Genomic DNA, 21,764 nt, shown 5'->3' on the forward strand with positions numbered 1-21,764 from the left:
TGCAAAGCCATTGGAGCGTGAAATTTGGCAGAGCTATGTGCATTTATGAGATTAAGATACTGTGAGATTTAAAGACAAAACGGAATTTATATGAGAAAGTTATGGCAGTTTTAGATTATTTAGGGTTAATTTCTCAAGAATTTGAGAGATTTTTGACGGAGTCGGTTTCAGATTTGAATTTTGAGTACAAAGATGGCATTTTGAAGGTCAGGTTATTTGTCGCAGATGAAAGAACACCTCTTAGATTATCTAGAGGAACTTGTTAGAAGTTTGTAGGATCTAGGATAGTGGAGATAGGAAGGAAGATAGAAAGGCCTTAAAATGGACCAGAAACGAACAAAATGGCACCTGGACGGTTATGCATGAGTGATTTCGAAAATCGAAGAATGTAGTGACCTTGATGAGATGTTAGAGACTATGCCTATGAAATTTGAAAGGAAACGGACATGAGAAAAGGGCATAATTAGTGATAACAAGCACAACGTGCAAAACGAATGGGATTTTCGGACGATAAGAAGAACCAAGAATATTAATAATGTGAACGAAAACAAGGCAATGACGAAGGTCGTCATTGCAATAAACTACAAGAAAAAGAATATATATACAAATCATAATGATATGCAATCTTACTGAAAACTGTACACAGTAGATAAACACTGTACATATTATGTGGCACATATTGGATATCACACTTGTGTCCTCAAAACCTATTACAAAGACTGAAACTACTTTGTCATATCGTGAATATGATAGCATTTTTATCAGCAGTAATCTTAAAGTAGCATTGCTCCAATGATATTCTTCCGCCTTAATAATATAAATGATAAACTCTCAAATAAAAGTTTGCCTATAAGACATCTTATGATTGGTGCAGTACAGAAGAAACAGTTTTCATACAAATTTACAATAACAAAATTATCCGCTGCTATCATTGTTTTATGTACATGATCATTGTGGCAACACAACTGGAGAAGCTTTCAAACGAATCTTATTGTCATTATGGTAAGCATATATTTACTGCGCTTAATACATAATGTACATGATCATTGCAGCATCGAACTGAAGAAAAAAAAAAGTTTCATACATCTTTGCAATAAGAAAACACCCTCTGTAATCATTAAGCTATCTTATATAAATGGTTGTTGTAGCCATATAACTAGAATCGTTTTCATAAAAACTTATAATAACGCATATATTTATTACAGTTATTACCTTGTGTATAAGATCATTGTAGTAAAAGAAATGAACAGTCCTCATAAAACCGTGCAATGAAGAAAATACGGCATGATGGACACCTGAGAGAAATCATTCAGGGAAGGATGGAAGGAAAATACGAAGGGTAAGGACAAAAATGATAATATTGGATGGTATCAAAGCAAATGATACATACCAAGAGATGAAGGAAAGAGCTCAAAACAGAAAAGAATGGTGAGGTTTTCATGAAACCTGCTAAAAAGTAGAGAGCCAGAGATTATTTGATTATTGTACCAACAGAATGAAACAACGTTGTTTGAATTTCATACAACGTTGCTATCAAGAAATTTTCTTCTGTAATCATTATCATATGTTCGTTAGTGTTGTAGCAATATAAGTGGAACAGTTTCCACACAAACCATATAATAACTCATATATTTACTATAGTTATTACCTCATGTATATAACAATTGTACTAATAGAACTGAAACAGCTTTACATTATAGGAATATCTATTGGGGTTATCAATTGTCTTATATATATGATAATTTTAGCAAGTCAACTGACAAATTGTTCATGCAACATTAATATCAAGAACATAATTTCTGTAGTTGTTATGCTAGGCATATAATTATTGTGGCGATAGAACTGAAAAGCTTTCCACACAAAATTGTCACAAAGAACAAATAATTGCATCCAATACGACAACTGAACCAACTTTGATACATCTTGAAGAGGCATGAGTACTGGCCATGCCAATGCAATGAAAAGAAAGCTGTCATGAGGTTATTGGGACTGTTTGATAATGTAGGGTGTATCAAAAACGCTGTAAATTATAAGGATTCTTATGAAATCGAAATGATTTTAACACTGCGCACATATCTGGCTTCAATGTTCAGTCGATTTTTTGTTAAATAGTATTTTTAGTCATCTCCTAGATATAAGGGGATTGCGAGAAAATTTTAGTAGCCAATTTGAAGTGTCTATTGCCTATACGTGTAGTTATTATAACTTTCTTTAGTCTACATTTCATATTTTCTGCTTTATCTTTGTTCAGTTTACTAGGTTAGATTTCCCTATAATCATTAAAGATAGTTAAAAACAAATCATTCTCATAATTATGTAGCTCATCTACATGACACCCAGTAGCGTTGGCTACGGAAGAAAAAGCAACTTCGAGATTCAGACTGAGAATGAATCATGCAGACTTAAAATACGTGTTTCTGAAGACGTAGTCTTTTCAGGCTCAGCTGCATACATACATAATAGTGGATCCTTCTTTGTCGTGGGGATGATGATATACATTCCAATGACAGGATTGCCTACTCATTTTGACTCCCATCCTTTTCTGACTTGTTCATAGTGCCTCCTAGAAGTGGTACTCACTGGTAGTGCACATAGAAATTGGGAAACAGAGGAAACCAAATGGTAGGTGTTACTCATTTATAGTTCATTTGTAAAAGTAAATAGAAGAGTAAGGATGACAATTCAAGAATTAGAGTATTTCAAGATGCTAATTAATGATAGTACACAAAACAACAGTGAAGAAGAAAGAACGTACAGTAATTGGAGTACATTTAATTGAGTGTTATAATTAAAGGTAATGGTGATTATGGAGAGATAAGATCAACAAAATATGAAGGTTCAAAGATAAAAGATAAAATACAGTACAATAATTCAAGTATGGGCAATTCGATGTGGGCGGTAACAGAACAAAGCCTTCTTTCCTGTTGCTCTTACAAAATACGAACCCGGGATTAAATTAACGCTCTCATTCATGTATATATACGGGAAGCACTGTGGTAGATTGATGGTTCTGGACTCTCATGATTATGAGAGGTCCAAGGTTAAATCCTCGCTGGGTTCTTACAATATAGGACCAGTTTGTTTTCCCAATTTATTATGTCCCTTTCGATGTGTATAATGGGTCAATAATTGAAATAGTTCGAGTACATACCAGAAAAGGGGGATAGAGGATAGTATGGTACTTACATTCAGGTAGGATGACCTTAGCTGCATGGCCTAACCCAGCATTTCGTAATGCTAGATGAAGTTCATCTACCTGCTCACTAGGTCGAACCCTCCGTCTCCAGTCACGGAGCATCTCACCAAAGCCTGACCTTGACACATTATCAAATATTAAGGACGAGTCTGGGTGGTTGAGGTATTTCTCTACAGCTGAATAAGAGAAGCCAAGTTGGTAGCCAAGGAACTTTAATTCCTTTAATGAAGGGATCACATCTGTCAGGATCTCGAGAAGATTGTCGGACACATACTGCAATAGACATTGCCTGCAGAAAAGCAAATTCATAACAATCGGCCGGAAATGATATTAGAAGATATCGAAATGTATATTTGCGCCATTATGTCCATCTGTTACTCATTTTATTGAAAAAACTTGCAAAATTAAAAAAAAAAGACAAGTCGATAGAGGGTTGGTACATTCCTTTGTAAAATGATGACAGGAATCATTCTCCTTTGATAAACCACGCTTATCTATAGACCAAGAGTCGACTGAAAACAGTTTGAGGCATCGTCAATGTATTAAGCGCTACATAAAGGCGGAGTATAATTATCATCATAAGCTTGTTTTCGACCAGTATCCATACTAATTACAGGTAATTACAACTCTTTAGTAATGGATACTCGTTAGGAATGATAAATGCCTGGTCATATGTCCCGTCAGAAATCGTTATGAATTTGGTCTATGCCATGATTTTGATTCAAAGTTTGAAATGTGGTATTTTATAATATACACGTATCAAATTTCACATAATACATATTATTACAAGAATGACCGATTCATTTATGAATGATGATATTTGTTCACTTACGAATCCGTGTGATCGACTGCATAATCCGGTTCATCTGCATCAAACGCAATAAAGAAATACAATATGACTAAGTGTTTATTTGTTTTTGTTTTCTAGTATTCTGAATTACTATGTATTTCTTATAAAGGATGTGTATAGAGAGAAATTAATCAAAACTCAATGGTTTTGTTTCTGAATTTTAAATTAAGAGTGTCACAAAATGCAATATTCCCATTTCAAAGGGGGTGGGAGAAACGAGAAGATTTGTTTTGGTTAACCCCCATAGCTGATTTCATTAATGAATTAAACTATTAAAAAAAAGAGTTTTTATGACATGTATCGTATTTTGCATCATATTTCTCCATCTCTTTCCACTTATTCTAAAAAAGGGCATTTAGTATGGAGTCAATGGACCTAACACAAAAGCTTTAAACCTCATTCGAGTAATTCTTATTGAATGAGGAAAATAAAAAAATATCTTGAAGTTACAGAAATGACTATTTGTAGTTTTTCGTTAGGGTAGCTACGTGTACTTACAAAAATACCAATGAAGGGTATTTGGGGTAGATAGCTGCAGGAATGACTTATGTAGGGTCTTACAGGTCACTTGTTACAAAAAATGACTCATGTACAGTATTTGAGGTCACTTGTTACATCAATTATTCATTTAAGGTCTTTTAAGTACCTGGCTACATCTGATGAAGTGAAATACACAAACTATCCTACTTCCTGATAATATAGGCTTACCCTCTTTTGAAAGGATGTGGTCTTTTTCTGCAAGTTTTGCTGACCCTTGTAGTATGTCGATATGGACGTTCTTCTTTCCTTTCTCTTCAGGAGAGAACTGGAGTTCGAAATTCAGAGGGCTGCACTTTCCACTTAGTATTCTTTTGATGGGTACCTTGGTTCAAATCGCAGGGAAATAATATTAATAATAATAATGTTAATATTTATAGAGAATTTATGCCTTACCAAAGGGCACTAGCGCATCGACTTGGTTTCGAACTCGGGTCACCGGATTACGACACCGCTGCTCTACCAACTGAGCTATCGCGCCTCCTCAAGGTGCGACCGCCTTGTAATAGAAATTTTTTTTAAATGAGAGAGAAAGTTCTGTTTTTATACCGTGATAACTTTAAAACAATAATAATAATAATGTGCCAACATTTTGAAAAGTATTAGCTTGAATACGGTGTCAATGTAAAATTAGGTACATAGAAAAGCATACTAAATTCTGAGTACATAGATTGTTTTTTTTTTATTTCAATCTCCTGCAAGTCCTTAAATTCCGCTGAGAAATTGGCATTTGAGGGAGAAAGAAAGAGATTTGATCATTCGTTGATTATTTTCCAAAAATGTACCTTCGAGGTAGCTGATTGTGGCATTCATTAAAAAAGTCATGTCAAAATATTCCTGAAAACTAACATGTATATGGAAAAAAGGAGGTATGTAAAAGAATAAAAATTCAGCTTCTAAAATGTACATATCCAAATTTCACTAATATTTTTCAACATACCTCGTGAATAACAATTACGCATATTTACCATTCTTTTGATACTTTTTGTCCCGTCGTGGAACAAAATCTTTAGATCCTTTGCTGTTGACTCTATAGAGAATCTGAGTTCATCCAGGACTTGGCAGTAGGGTACAGAAGAACTCTTCTCCTTCCTAGTTATATCCTGGAATCGGACAAAAAACTCAAACCTAGGTATTGAAAATAAATAAGCTTCATGCATATGATTAACGTCAGCTATTGGAGACCTTTAAAAAAGGACTATGAATAACCTTTATTTACACGTATGTACATCTCATTTAGATTTGCTTTTCATTTAACAATTAAATGGCAGAAATATATTCATAAATAAACAGTCAGAAGATTAGTATTATTTATGATTACATAATTATCAGACCATTATGTATAGTAGAAAAAATGGGCATTAGACAAACTGGGAATGAGACCGACTGCTTTTTTATGACTAAATGAACAATAGCCCAAATGGTCATTAGACCAATTGATAATTAGACAAAATTAGACCATGCATCTGGAAAGTAGAAGGCTGGGTGTAGACCATATGAGAAAACACTAATGTGGTAGTAGATGAACGAGTTGTAGACTAAACGGCAATTTACCGATACAAGCATCACAGTAATTGTACAAGATTCCTCAAAATGGCACAGTACATACCCGGTGGATGTCATAATCTAGCGTACAGATTTTAAACATTAAAGTACCTTACCCCTATCCTTCCCTTTTTCACGCCGTTTTTCTGTTATCTATCCCATTCCTCCTTCTTATTTCCTTCACACTCATTCTCCTTTTTCACTTTTCTTTCCTCCCCAAGACTCATCACTTTCTCTCCCTTCCCTTCCTAGCCTTTAACAAAAAATATACCCTGATAAGGGACAGTTTAGTCTTTTAAAAAATCTAAGCAGAGGTTACCCAGTGAATTTTAACGTGCTACCATAAGCCTTTCATAGCCCGAAAGGTCACCTTTTAATAATTAGATTATTGAATGGTGTCTGCTTAAAGATGGATATAGGTTATATGATATAAACACCTCTATGTAGTTCCTATATGGGTGAAGTATGTACACATGTAGAGTTGATTTCTCTGCAGGAGTCATGAAGACAGGCTGGAAGACTACACATCTCGCATGGAGTCCTTGAATATCGGTCGATGACAGAGCCCAGACTTGAAGATGACGTGTATGAAACTTGAGTCTATGAATCTTATCTTTCGAAATGTGTGACGGGCGCGGAATCAGGTTCCTACGACCGAATGTTCCTTTGAATTAAGAAGAAAGAAGAAAAAGAATGTAGATTGACTTGATTCAATTTTTGTTCAGCGAGTCGATTCAAATGACATAATGGTATTTGTTTCGTTTATTATTGAGAAATCATTCTTTCAATGGATCCTCATGACGAGAAGACTATTGATTATATATGTGATTTGAAATCAGCCATTCACCTCATTTGTCAAATTGTCACATTTCAAGTGATGATGCTTGTTTTTTAACAGAACAAGAACAAAAATATGTACCTGGTCCTGTTTTTGTGTACAAGATAACAGAAGGGTCGTCTTTACGTTCATGGTGATTGGTACAGTGTGGTAGTACCACTGTTGCAGGCTTGAGCAGTTCTTGTGCCAGAGAACTTTCTATGACTGGAGTAATGACTATCTCTCCCTCCCGTACAGGAAGCCTAGGAGTATAATGGGTTGGGACGCGAAGAGTCACGACTGATCTCATCCCTTTTGGTATAGCTCCTTCAGGGATAGATACGGCAATACCAAGTTCATCGACGGCAAGTTCTCCACCCTTGTGATCAATGATGCCATGCGAGATGAAAGGCATATAGCTTGGTTGGCATTTAATGGCTTTGAAGGATAAGAAGGTAACAAGTCATCGATAATCTTCACATTAAAACATGACAAAAATAAACTGCATTTTATTTATGTTAAAAAATACTAAGTTCTGCAAATTTTTGTTGATAGCTTTTTCAAAAGCAGTCATTTTGGGTGTTTTACTGTAAAACAATTGGGAAACAAGAGTGTAATAAGGTATGTTTGTGGGGGGGGGTTTGAATACACATTTTACAATTATCTTAGGTCAGGATTTGATTCGAGTAACAAAGAAGAAACAAAGCTTTTCCAAACGTCTTTTCTTTGAACTCTGCTGTCTTCAGTATGGTATGGCCATTGTTTAAAAATATATAAATTATTGGCAAAACATCTGAGATGTTTCTGCACAATAAAAACAAGTTATTTTAGTGGCATAACGTGATTCTAAGGTTTGAGAGTTAACAGGTAAAATAATTATTTCCTTTCAATTTCGTGTTTATTTATCTAGCAACATGGTTGATGATTACTATTTCTTTAAACAAAAGTTACAAGTGCACAAGCTCCCGCCGAATTTATGAATTTTCTTTGAAGGGGCAAGTTGGTTTCTCCTATAGTCAGGCAATCGTAAATAAAAATGATAACTCTTCAAACGTTTATCCTTTCTTACTGATCCAGTAGGCCTACACCAGTCAATGTAATATGAAACACTGTGGAGGTGTGAAATGGCAATACCTTCTGCTATCTTGACTGCTGCATCGTTGAAGCGGAAAGCCTGAGCAACTTCCAGAAGCCTCTCCCTCGTCCCACCTTGATGTACCCACTCTTTAAGCATCTTCAGAGCACTACGGCCAATCATGTGAGGCGGCAAGGTCAAAGATGTGCTCATGATCTGCAAGACGCCAGAAGGTTTAATACTCAGGCGATGGCACAAGTCCAGTAGATCTGTCTTGGATCCAATGGCTTTTGAGATTTCTTCACGGCCTGCGGACACTGAAAGAATGCATAATAGGTCAATGTGAGGGAAAATATCCACGTGGACAAAGCATAATGGTGGTGATGAATGAGGAAATTGACGGTTTCTGAAATAATGAAATAAATTGTAGGTACATTTTAATACAAATCTTTACCTACTGAAAATCTTCTGTTACTTCTGTAACGCAAATAAATAGAATAAATGGAATGTGAAAAAAAAAAACTAAAATTTTGAAATTGAAACTTTTCTTTTAAAGGGTACAAATGATATCTCCTTATCGACACGATTACGATTGAACTAAGCCTTGTGATTCCAACGAACCTGTTTTGACGTCTTGGATGTTAAACTCCGAGAGAAGCTTAGCAAACTTATCTTCTTTTTCTTCCTCTTTCAAACTAATCCACCAACTGTCTACGAGCTGTCGTGCGATCTTATAGAGTACTGACGAACTGGGTAGATCGATGAATCCAACAATGAGGTCATCATTTAGACGAAGGGCTTTCCCAAGTGAACGTGCTAATGGCAGACTTTTTACTTGTAGAGCGACGCTGCAAAGCTCTTCTGTGTTTGGTGTACCCCCACATTGGTCAAGGTCATCATTAATTTCATCTCGCTCTACATCAAAATCAAACGATGAAAAATCATCTCAGAAGTGCATCAATTTTCTAATCTCAAAATTATTGTTTGATATTGATATTTTTTATATCTTAATATTTATCATGCCCACTGGAATTGTGTTATACAAAGTGCATGTTTATAATGCTATCATTGTTCCAATTGTATGATGTTATTATTCTGTTGTCTACCTGTATCTGTTGTTGTAATGATATCCATATTTTCAGGCTCTATAGGCTCGCTTGGTTTGGCTCTTTTCTCGGGAGTCGCCGAAGAGATCGTAGGAGTCGCCGAAGAGATCTTACGCAAGCTTTCGTCTGAGAGAAAAATATAAAAATATTAAATAGCATATGTCATGACTGTTGAGGCTTTAGTTTTAAGTTGTTTGTGTATTACAGTAGTTTCCTCCTGTATCCTATGCATTGGTGAGTGTAGAGATGCCCCCCCCCCCATTACCTCGTCTTATATCATGAGACAGGCTTTTGAGACATCAAAATGACTGCTATGAATGACATTATCAGCCCTAATACTAGTCAACTTGGAGCTTCAAAACCGTTTTTATTTCCACTAAAAATTTAATTGTACGATTCCATTGAAGACAAAGATCAGTTAAAATGTCTGTTCGTTTTTACATTTTATTAAAATGACCAATTATATAATATTCAACATATACAAGTAATAGAGCTATTATTGATTAACAATGAAGAAGAACAATTGCCTGAATTCTCAGCCGTTGATGCCAATGAGACAGACTCCCAAATGCACTTCAACGTCTTAGTCACTTCAGGACCTGGTCTTTTAGATGCCTTCCACATGCAGAGCATTTGGATGTTAGCGTCTTTGCGATTCTGCAATGTCTTGTGTTTGATGTTCTCAAGCTTATTCCGCCTGAGTCCAAGCTTTGTGCCAATCTCCATGAAGTCTGTCCACTTGATATGTCGAGCCAATTTAAGCAAGTCTTGGTCAGAAATGTCACTAAATATATTGAGAAGAAATGATGTTCATTATACTAGAATCACAACTATCTCGATTTATAATATAGTAGTAGGTCCAATATATAATATAATAATAAATACTTATAAAGCGCACTTATCTAATAACTTACTCAAGGCTATACAAAACAAAATACACAAATCTCTCTCTACAGAATTTTTACAACATAATATCATTAGTAACTCTGAGTGAATAAAACTTTTAAAACATGTTTCTGAAAGGTTTCTATGCATTGAATGTTTCAAATGTAAATTGGCAGCTTGTTCCAGAGTACTGGTGCAATATGCACAAAAGCATGATCCCCTTAACGGTGGTTCGGGTTCTGGGGATTTATGGTTAGTGAACTGCTTTTCAACAAAAATGGTGATCTAATCAATCAGATTTTCGTCATGCAGTAGGACAGATCGTTTGCTTCGACCAGCGTCTGCTCTGACACTCGGTGCTGCGAAATTCACTCTTGGTTAATTTCGTGAAGAAAAAAAAAAGGTTTAGATTTACGGTAAGGGTAAGTGACCAAAAGTAAATCTTACCCGGTTAAAGTATTATCTGAAGTACGGTGACCTAATATGAAGGACGTTATTGTTGCAGAAAAAGAAAAGAAAAGGTTAATTTAGATTCAAATGATTTCATGAAAAACTAATAATGATTAATCTTCATCATTATTAATATATTAATATCATTATTCATTGTTATTGTTGTTGTTACTTTTCATTATTGTTAATTATTAATTATTATCATCAGTATAATCGTTATTTTTTCCTAACTATTTACGACTATATTGCAGTGTTTTCATTGTGAACAATACCCACATATTTATATCATTTCCCCCCTTTTTTTAATTTTTAAAATTAAAGTCGAATATTTCTGTTTTATGGTACGTTGAATTATTTAGCAGTACGTAACGTTATCACAAATGCTCATTTTAAGTAAAACGGAGACCGCGTCTTTTTATCCATTGCTCCTTTGTGGAAGTTGTTTCCATCCTTTCTTCATTTCGCAGAAGTGTAATAAATGGCCAACAATGGCCAATGTATAACTAAATCAAAAGATAAGTTCATATCTATATACAACTAGGTGATATATATTTTGAGTCATCAGGCATTATGTTTGGTATGCTTGAGAATGTTAAGAATCTTTTGATAAATCTAAATGAGTAACAGTAAAACCTGTCATTTTCGTCATTTCTGCCTCTGTTTCTGCAGACTTCAGGAGTGAAAGAAGCACTTCCTTCACGTTTTGACTTGGCCGTTGACTCTGTTTCCATGTAATCAACATTTCGTAGATGGCCTCTTGTCTGTCTTTGAGCCTCTTATACTCTATCGCATCCAGTTGTGGAATTTGGAAACCAAGTGCAACTCCCAGGTCATAATAGTCGTCTATTGAAAGCTTTTCAGCGATTTTCAGGACATCTTTATCTGCGAGATCATTTCGAGAAGTTCCTTCGATTTCTCTGTAAATCACAAAAATTTAACTGTATCTTTTTCTTAGTTAATATGCATTTCTTACATGGTGTTGCATCATAAAATGTTAATAATAACTTTCTAAATTTCCTACAAAAGGAAGAAGAAAAAAAAATCAAGAACATGAAAACTTAACATTTCAGACGATAGGCCTTGTCTCACTTAATATCTTGAACGAAATTGTAATTGAACTTAGAGGGGGAAAATCGTAATGCACCTTCATCTTATATACATTTATTCAAAAAATGTAACTAGATTAATAACGGCATGCTTACCGGATAACTGGAGTAAACTCAGGACTCTTGATTACATCTGCAATCATGTATAAGATGATAAAGAGTTTAAAAGAAAATGTGAATACATTAAGCAATTTTTTAATCATTATTTTTTTTTTTAATTCATCTTCCCTAGTAAATGTTTTTTTTTTAAACGATTGTAATGAATACAAATTATATATATCAATGAATATGGAATGTCTACCAATGAATTTCAAACGCGTGTATGTCCCAATTAATCAAACTATTTGTGGATCATAAGAAACTCTCCTAACAGCTAATAAGAAATATAACATAATAATATGCCAGTAAAGGTATATCTTTATACAAAACAAAACTGATGATTACTTTCGTTTTCCCGAGCAAAACTTTCCTGTTAAGTCTAGTTTATTAAAGTAACAGCCGGAGCTAAGAATGTTAATGGAAATTAATTTGCCGATAAAAAAAGAACGTTGACGAAAATAACGTTAATAATTTCATGTAAAATCATAGCTTGTAAAAATAATAAAAAAGTAAATCTCTCTTTAATGCAATACTGGGATGGGTTACATATTGTAGACAAACCTTCGTATATAATGCCGAATGCCATTGATCGAGACACCCCTTGGTTCCCAGACTGTGTAACTGTGATGGATATCACGTCAAATGAAGTATCGTCCTCACTCGGGGGCACCTTTAAGACTACAGTATGTCTCATTCGGTTGTGAATTTCCTTTAGAGAGAGCAGCTAAAGGACGAAAAAATTAAAATTGTAAGAAACAAAAAACATTCTTTTTTGCTAGAAAGAAATCCCCAAAGTAACAAGAAAAGGGGTTTCATATCCGTGTTTGCGACTTTATGTCATCATTTATTTTCTTCATGCGACATTTGCCATGATAATTTTTGTATGGTAACATTTTGAAACTTGTCCTACTCAGAACTATTTTCAGGATTTCAGGGTTCATTTCATTTATTGGTTTCAGATATTCAGGGTTTCAGATATTCAATAGAGATTTATTTCATTTTAATGAAAGGAAGATGTTTAAAAGAGGCGAATTTTTTTTAAAAATTATTAATTTGAACCTCTCCATAACAACTGAGTTGTTATTCTTCTAATGTTATTGCGACGAACATGTTTAAACCATTGCAGACCTGCCCGGACAATTACCCTCAGGACAAAAGGCAAAGAATAATTTTGCTCCGGGCAATCACTGCGGATATTTACACACAGGACAAGTACCTCCATGGACAATTCCAACCTTGAATTGGCTCATATGTAAACAATAATACCTCGGGCATTTTTACCTCTGACACTTTTTACAGTGAAACTCTTCACCCCCCCCACCCCCGAGAATTTCGAATGGACAATAATGTCCCCTGCTACAGGCACTGAGGTGGTCTCTTTGCATATTTTTTTAAACAATTCTCCCCCGTTCAAATATACGTCTATTTGATGACGATTTTTTTTTTCTCGATGAGTGTAAGAATTGAATCGGCCTCTTCGCTCGCTTGCATAATTCGAAAACCTGATAATTGATATTCAGGCAAAAGACGTCAGCCACGCACACTCAATTGTCTTGAGGCTATTCGTCTTGGGGTTTAATTGCACTAGAGGTAATTTCCTTGGGATAATTGCCTTGGTGGTAATTGTCGGGTTATACTTTGCCTGTGGATAATTATCCTGGGGTAAATAATCCAGAGGGTTGTCCTGGGGTCAGTTTTCTGGATAGGGCTGTAGTCTTATCATGTCTCAATACTTTGTGGGATGTGTTTAAATTAACGAAGTATTAGACTATATTCCCTTATTATTATCCTTAAACTGTAAAGGCCTACTTGATTTTCTGAAAGGTAGAAAAAATCTATCCGATGGGAACCTATTCCCTTTACCCCTTATACAACATACTCGGAGACACCTACAAAACATTGAGTTACTGATTTCAGCCAGCGCGCCGAGCCGTGCTTGCTGCGCCGGAACCCAACTGTTGAACAAAATCATAAAAAAACGATTAAAAAAAATTGAGGTTGGTTTTATACATTCTACTTGTTCACAACATATATTTTAGGTTATTGTTGTACTTTAAATGGACCTAACACTAACACTAAAGCGATCCTAACCTTGGCCGTAGATCTAACCTATAACCTTACTGCAACGCTAACTCAAAACTTTAGCCGGTTTTTTTTTTCAGTGCCAAAAGTCAAAACATCAAGTAGGGAGACTATCACAGGGGGAGTCGACCCTTACTGATAAAAGCCGAAAATTAGATGAACACAAATGTTAATGAGAGTTTGAGCGATATCCGCTTGAAAATAATGATTTTGTGAAGTAATGCCATCAGTGATACACAAATTGGCAACACTGTGAAGTATCTTGCGAGGTTCTCTCCAATATGCTCTGTACAGAAGAAAAAAACTTTCATTTTCTAGGTGATTGAAAACGTAGTAGATTCGTTTCATACATGGATTGTAAAGAAACGCATTTGCAATAATTGTTTTTAGGGGGCACATAATGATTGAAATTTTATGTAAGGAAAAAAGAAAGTCCTCATTTGTTTTAAAATACAGAGAAAATGAGAAGGGATTTCGCAAGCTGCGTCACATAGTTGCCAATTTGTGTACGATTGATCGTAAATTCAAATATTCCTAACTTTCTTGATTTTATTTGGATTTTGCTCAACTTTCACTGACCTGTTCTTGTAATTGTTCTGCTTTCATTAAATCCAACTTTATATCAGGGTGGACTACCTCTTTAAGGACAAACTTCTTTTCGTACCTTAGTCTCTGCCTTCTTCCCCTCACAAACGGGTGCCACTGTAACGTCTCCTGAATGAGATATGATGCTAAATGGGACCGAAGGATGGGCCTTGCGGTACGACTGATGCTTCTCCTCGTGTAGAACATCCTTTTTCAAAGAAGGAAGGACCAGCAATTGAGTAAATCATGGGCCTAATGAATCGGAAGTGTCCCGGGGTAAAAATTTGGGGTAAATCCCGGGGTTCACTTAACAACACCATTTTCACAATCATATTCATAATTCCATTTATTTTTGTGTACTTATAGTTTTTCTTCTCCATGCGCCTCGAACACATTAGTCATGTGGAGTTGGCGCATTACAAATACTCTATATTATTATTTATTATTTAATTTTATTGCCGTGGAATTCCAAAACATCGATTAGTGAAAATTGGGAGTTCACCAAACTTTTCTCAGACAGCATTTCGGAAAAAGCCCATAGACCGCTAATGGATGATTCTTGAGAACATTAGAATGTCATTCCATACTTTATCTTGGTACTATCCGAGAACTATCCGATAAAATCCAGCTCCTTAACATCATTCTATACACTTTGGCATAAAGGCCATGCTCGGAGTAATTTTGAATGAAATTATGTCTCAATACAATTTTAATGGCGTCTGCAATTTGAATCACACTTCTAGAAATGCCATCAAGTCTGGTGTTAGCAAGTTGTAAGGCCTTGCACATAATAACCCCAGAAAGTCGGATTTTAAACAACTACCCTATAATCTTCCGGAAATGTGCAGTAGTTGACAGTTCTAATAGAACTGTACATTTAAAATTTACTAAAAGAAAACGTTAATAGTACTAACCGCATCAATGCCAGGAACATCGGCATGCATATGGAGATGAACTTCAATCTCTTTGCCTCTTTCTACGGTTTCTGGGATGTATGGAGTGCACATAAGTTGGTGTCGGATCACCTGCTGTTCAAGAGGAATAAGAACCCACCACTCAGCACATTGACCAATGTACAGCTCAAGATGTCTCTTGTACAATCTGCAGTATGGTGGTTCGTCTGGTGAGCTGGATGATCTCATTCTTGATGTTCTTGGTAGATCTATTGCCAGGGGGTAACAAAACAAAAATGCGTTTGTTTTAAGATGTGTTATTCCGCGATGGAGCCAACTTGTCCGTTAAACTGTGGCACCTGAATATGGTGACACCTAATATTTCTATCAGTAATGTAGTCAGTGTGGATAATAATTATTCCAAATGGTCCTATTAAACAGACCCCTTTCACCCATTTCCCTTCATTGAAAATTTCAACAGAAAAATGGGAGTTTTAAATTGTTCCTCCCGATGCTATGGCGCTGTGACGACAACGACATCTAGAACTACTAACCCCGAGATTACTTAGAAAGCATTTACAGTCCACAATCATAAATCAGTCTATTTTGCTTTCTATTGCATGTACCTACAATGGAAACGTAAAACACAAGAGGGAATAATATACCGAGAAGTCTTTTGGGGCTTTTTTTTTTACCGGACTGCAAGGAAAGGAGTTTACTTTTTTTTAAACAAACAATGAGACAAACATCTTTAAGTCCTCTGAAGTCCACTTAGTAAGTAATGACTTACCAAGAGCACTAGCACATCGACTCAATTCTAAACCGGGGACCACCCGGTTACAAAACCAATCTCCACCACTTAGCCATATCGCAACTACTCAGTGTTGTCCTGAATGTACATTGCCTAGTTTTGCTGAAAAGGGATCACAGGGCATCTCAATTTTCGTTTACCCCAGCAGTAAAAAAAAACGAGTCAGATTCTGCATCTGTCCAAATGGACTTACTGTTTACTGAATCCCATACATGAGAAACGATGTCTGGTTTCACTTGATCAGGGTTGATGGCCAATGTAGAGTGTGGTATCTTTATCTTAACAGGTTGGCGGAAAATCATGCTTGGAGGATCACATCTGATCCCGTAGCAGGCCACTGATTCATCATCTCGGATGTCAACACTGGGAGGGTCTCTTAACAGGGTCAGGGTGATCTTGCACGGGTCATTCTGATCCACAGCCCCCGGAGGAATAAACAATGATACGCCATGCTCCTCTAGTTCGACTTCCGTACTTGCATTCCTTTCGACTTCAACAGAGACAACGCCAGGTGTTGATGGTTCATCTGTTGTTTATTTAAAACATAAGGAAATGGCACGGTAATAAGGGCACATATAAATAAAAAAGTAGATTTATATGCACATTGGGATTTTCTTTGGAATGAAAACAAAACAATAACAAATTAATATAGTTTTCATTTCGATCTCTTCCTCAAATATAACTGACTTGACTCTATGTCCGTTTTCAAAGGTTATGTTAATTACCTAAACTCTGAAATATTTAATACTGGTTTCTAATATTTTAATTAGGGCCTATGAAAAGGCAATAATGTTTTAACTATAACACTTTTTTAATTACATGTATCTGTTTTTTCTTTTTTTTTTCCTTTCATTTTTGGCACATTCTTCGTTTATCTCTTGTATTCAGTCCATTGATGTTAACCTAAGAGGTGGTTCTACATACATAAACACGAATGTAGTGGTTCGTAAGGGATAAGTTTTGCGTGCAATTGAGTAAATTACCCGGACAATGAATTATCAAATTCCTTGTTCTTCGTGATTGATAACCCGAAATACCATGTTTGATCATCACTAGACATTAATCCGTAACTTAATGGATGAGAAGAAAATATTAAGATATCAGAATCACCTAGCTATTATACCGAGTAAAGGCGTTTGTTTGTGTAGGATGTTCTTACCTCGATAAGACTGGATCTCCTCTAAGGAAGGTAATCTGAAATTAATCATACATCAAAACGTCAATTCTTATGGGCTGTGAAAACATGTATTTGTTTGTACTATAAATTAAATGACATGCATGATATTGGCAAAAAACCAACAACTGTTGAATTCAGACGCTTATCGAGGCCCATTATTTTTAAAAACGAGGCTCTAATCTTCGCATTACGCATGAAAAGATGAAAATAATATACACCTTTGCACCTGGTAATGCCGTAAAATACAATTCACACAAAATTCAAACATTTAAAGAACCGAAGTTAGATAATATCTTCTAATCAATTTTGGTGTGAAATGTATACTGTCTATCTGAGTAGAAGAGTATAGAAGGAAAACAAAGATAAAGTAGTTGACCTAGTAAGCCTGACCTATAGCCCCGAACATTAATTGTCACAGTTTTCGCATAGTGTACAATTTTATTGTCCGAACACATATATTATATGACCAACTGTTAGGATTTACAATAACACCTAGTGAACTTTTCTATTTTAAAATATTTCATTCCGTTACCTAATCTCAAAAGAGCAAGATGGAAAAACGCATTATTTCCATGCGTTTTGATGACTATCTAGTCTTACAAGTGACATGACTGATGGCCATAATGTAATTTTTTAGACCTGAAAAAATCACCTGGATAATATCATTTGTTTGATCACTTCGTCCTTGGCATACTGGATTGGAAGGTTGCCTATCTCATCCTTCACATCTAACTTGGCTCCATTCTCGAGGAGATAGAACACTAAGGCCTTCTCAGGAGATAGTTCGCCCTTGTAATTCTCATTAGAGATCTGAAACATACAAACATAACTAATTTTTATTTTATTAGAACAGAATCGCCCATCAATAGTCAGGGTGGATGAGTATAATACCCAAAGTTTAACGCTGCATCTTGGAATCACGGTAGTGGAAATCCATATTTTCGTTAAAAACTTCCCAACACACACAAACACTCGCCCACACACCAACATACATATTTCTGGGGCCAATCACGGGTATCAGATTTTTGGTTTTAGAGGAGCAATATGTTAGTGACATCGCTATAACGGTTCCATGTAGACTCCAGAACTGACAAATATTTGGCCGTAATGTTAATTTGTTTTTCAGACTCTCGTCGGTCTGGTGTCGGTCTCGTTGATGTTACTGGGGGTATGACTCACCTTCCTTAGTGTGTCAGTTTCTTGCACAATTTTCACGCTCTTATAGCAGAGTTTAATGGCAATATGGAGACACGTCTGGCCGTCAGTTGACTGGACATTGAGATCAGCTCCCTCAGAAACTAACTGCTCAATGATGGACGTGTGACCGTGTTGTATGGCAAGATGTATATCAGCTAAACCATTCTGGGCGAGCTGGATATAAGAAAATGCGCTGCATGAAAACTTGATATTTTTATATATATTTTTTACATTGCTACGAAAGCCAAATTTCTGTGAACACAGGTACTGCCATGTGATCAATTAAATCCAATAATTCGAAAGGTTTTAAGCAAACATTGTAACTTGTCTATAAAGTACATAAATGGAATGGGGCTTGGAGTGATGGGTCGCTTACATTTTGGGGGCCACGCCTTTTTTCTTAATTTGTTCAGAAATGTATGTTTTCAATGAACGTTTTCGACAAATATTCAGGGACATGTGTCGCCCCCTGGCTACGCTTATTTAATTTTTTATGAATAGCGACGCTCATTCCGTTTTATGAATAGCGACCCTCATTCCGTATTATGAATAGCGACCCTCATTCCTTATTATTAACAGCGACCCTCATTTCGTATTATGAATAGCTACCCTCTCCTCGTATTATGAATAGTGATCGACTCTCTTCTCGTCTTATGAATAGCGACCCTCATTGCGTATTATGAATAGCGGTTATTACGAGTAGTGACCCACAATGTTGGTTATGAATAGCGCCCCTTCTTCATGTTTATGAATAGCGACCCCGATTTCGTTTTACGAATAGCAGTCCTTATGAATAACGGCCGAATAGTGACCCCAGGGCCTTTCCGTTTTATGAATAACGGTCCTTAATGTATGGGAAATTTCGCGTTATGAAAAGTGATCCTTATCAATAGCGATCCTTAGGAATAGCGAGGCTACCCCGTTATAATTATGTATGGTTATTGTTGATGATACAAAATCGAGTTGGTCAAATAAAAAGAAAATATTGGTAGGTAGCCTATGCCTAATATTCACTTAATTGAATTTCAGTACTTATTCTGCATGCATGTATTGAAAACATCAAGGTAAATAATTTCGACATAAAGTGCGTATCAATATTTTTACCTTGGAATGTGTACGGTCGATGAATAGATCAGCGATACTTTGGTACCCGTCATTATCAACCTTATTGACTTCATCTCCCTGGCTGATGAGGTATTTGGTGACATCAACATGGTCCCGGAGAGAAGCAATTTGTAATGCAGTCATACCGTTATTATCTTCCTTATTCATATCACATCCTTGCCTGATGAGATATTTGGTGACATCAAAACGGCCACTTAGAGCAGCTAAGTGTAATACAGTCATGCCGCGATTATCTTCCTTATTCACTTCAGCTCCCTGGCTGATGAGGTATTTGGTGACATCAACATGGCCCTGGAGAGAAGCAATGTGTAATGCAGTCCAACCGTTATTATCTCCTTTATTCATATCACATCCTTGCCTGATGAGATATTTGGTGACATCAAGAAGGCCACTTTCAGCAGCTAAGTGTAATACAGTCATGCCGCCATTACCTTCCTTATTCACTTCAGCTCCCTGGCTGATGAGATATTTGGAGACCTCAAGATGGCCTTTTGAACCAGCAAGGTGTAATGCAGTCCTACCGTTAGTTCTTTCCGCGTAATTCACTTCAGCTCCTTGGCTGATGAGATATTTGGAGACATCAAGATGGCCACTAAAGACAGCACAGAGTAATGCAGACTTACCGTCATTATCAACCGTATTGACCTCAGCTCCTTGGCTGATGAGATATTTGGTGACATCAAGATGACCATTCTTAGAAGCACAGTGTAATGCAGTTACGCCGTCACTAAATCCCTTATTAATCTCTCCTCCTTGGCTGATGAGATATTTGGTGATATCAAGATGACCGTTTAGTGCAACAAGGTGTAATGCAGTCATACCGTTATTATCAACCTTATTCACTTCAGCCCCTTGGCTGATGAGATATTTGGTGACCTCAAGATGGCCACTAAAGGCAGCACTGAGTAATGCAGTCCTACCGTCATCATCAACCTTATTCACATCAGCTCCTTGGCTTCTGAGATATTTGGTGACATCAAGATGGCCATGTAGAGCAGCAAGGTGTAATGCAGTCTTATCGTTACTAGCTATCTTATTCACCTCAGCTCCTTGGCTGATGAGATATTTGGTGACATCAAAACGGCCATCCATAGCAGCCAAGTGTAATGCAGTCAGACCTTTATTTTCTTCTTTATTCACTTCAGCTCCTTGGCTGATGTGATATTTGGTGACATCAAGATGGCCCTTTGCAGCAGCAAGGTGTAATGCAGTCCAACCGTCATTATCAACCTTATTCACTTCAGCCCCTTGGCTGATGAGATATTTGGTGACCTCAAGATGGCCACTAAAGGCAGCCACACGAAGCTGTTGATTTATGTCCTCCATACTTGATGAAGCACCGATTTACCAGACATCGTATTCTAGCCCAGTTTCTTGTAATAGTCTACTTCTCTCAGTACGCTCGACTAGAAATGTTACGATTAAGATTTTAATCTTTTCTAGCAGATAAACCAGTTGCATTCTTCATGTTACAAACATAAGCATACAACACACTGATTTTTTTCTCGCAAAGTAGAGTTGTTATTTTTGTCGTTACAAACAAGTTCCAAAGTCCTGTGCAGCGAACTAAATCATAGTTCAAATATCTGTCATTCTCCAACTGTTAGGCTTATCTCTTTCATCCTCTTTTTTATTTGGCAATCATCAACATTTCAATAAATATAAAGCGAATGCATGTTACCCCCCCCCCCTTTCCCCTCCCATTTTAAAATAAAGAGTGGAAACGTATGTTCTGTTCGTCTTCTCAAGGTGACATACATTCACATTAAACTAGAAACAATTTCAAGGAGGGAAATAGTATAATTAGATATCTGAACCCAGGCTTCTGGCGGCCATGGAGCAGCATAATTATATTCGATACCTTAAAATTCATATGAGATGACAATGAGGTAATCAGGGCATTGCCTCGATCAAACATTTTGAATGCATACAATTAATACATAAAGTATATTAAACACGTTCGTAAATTCACGTATATTATTCTGCCTAGTATTCTAAGAGTTAATTTTCTTTGGATTCCCCTTTTGATTTAATGGCGCCTGTGTTTTGGCATCGCTTCAAACACCGAAGTCGGTACCATTGTGCATGTGTACACTCCATGAATTATAACCGCTGTGTTATTCAGTTTGTGACAAAATAGAATTCACGAAGTAAAAGAGACTTCATGGCTTATTTCTTTACAACTAGCCAAACCAAGTATTTAACGCTCTCATTTTGAGAGAAATGTT

The 21,764-nt window shown here is 36.3% G+C and overlaps 3 protein-coding genes across 3 annotated transcripts; all 3 read right to left on the reverse strand.

Moving 5' to 3' along the window:
• Positions 1-1,223: 1,223 nt before the first annotated feature.
• LOC105437848 lies at positions 1,224-9,247 on the reverse strand. The gene is made up of 10 exons (XM_030981279.1): positions 9,127-9,247; positions 8,642-8,935; positions 8,080-8,337; positions 7,048-7,383; positions 6,566-6,792; positions 5,552-5,686; positions 4,755-4,908; positions 4,029-4,062; positions 3,187-3,485; positions 1,224-2,579 (listed from the first exon to the last, which is right to left on the reverse strand). Exons 1-10 carry the CDS (start codon positions 9,152-9,154, stop codon positions 2,521-2,523), a joined length of 1,824 nt encoding a protein of 607 aa, XP_030837139.1. The 5' UTR covers positions 9,155-9,247; the 3' UTR covers positions 1,224-2,520.
• Positions 9,248-9,586: 339 nt separating this feature from the next.
• On the reverse strand, positions 9,587-11,725 carry LOC115922224. The gene is made up of 4 exons (XM_030980647.1): positions 11,664-11,725; positions 11,095-11,378; positions 10,459-10,489; positions 9,587-9,910 (listed from the first exon to the last, which is right to left on the reverse strand). The coding sequence occupies exons 1-4, from the start codon at positions 11,708-11,710 to the stop codon at positions 9,598-9,600; spliced, it is 675 nt and encodes a 224-aa protein (XP_030836507.1). The 5' UTR covers positions 11,711-11,725; the 3' UTR covers positions 9,587-9,597.
• A 2,613-nt stretch (positions 11,726-14,338) lies between these two features.
• On the reverse strand, positions 14,339-17,087 carry LOC105437849. Its single transcript, XM_030981280.1, has 4 exons — positions 17,075-17,087; positions 16,231-16,563; positions 15,248-15,495; positions 14,339-14,541 (listed from the first exon to the last, which is right to left on the reverse strand). Exons 1-4 carry the CDS (start codon positions 17,085-17,087, stop codon positions 14,389-14,391), a joined length of 747 nt encoding a protein of 248 aa, XP_030837140.1. The 3' UTR covers positions 14,339-14,388.
• Positions 17,088-21,764: the final 4,677 nt, after the last annotated feature.

Source organism: Strongylocentrotus purpuratus, unplaced genomic scaffold, assembly GCF_000002235.5.
Source record: "Strongylocentrotus purpuratus isolate Spur 01 unplaced genomic scaffold, Spur_5.0 spur5_scaffold_11, whole genome shotgun sequence".
Lineage (NCBI taxonomy): Eukaryota > Metazoa > Echinodermata > Echinoidea > Camarodonta > Strongylocentrotidae > Strongylocentrotus > Strongylocentrotus purpuratus.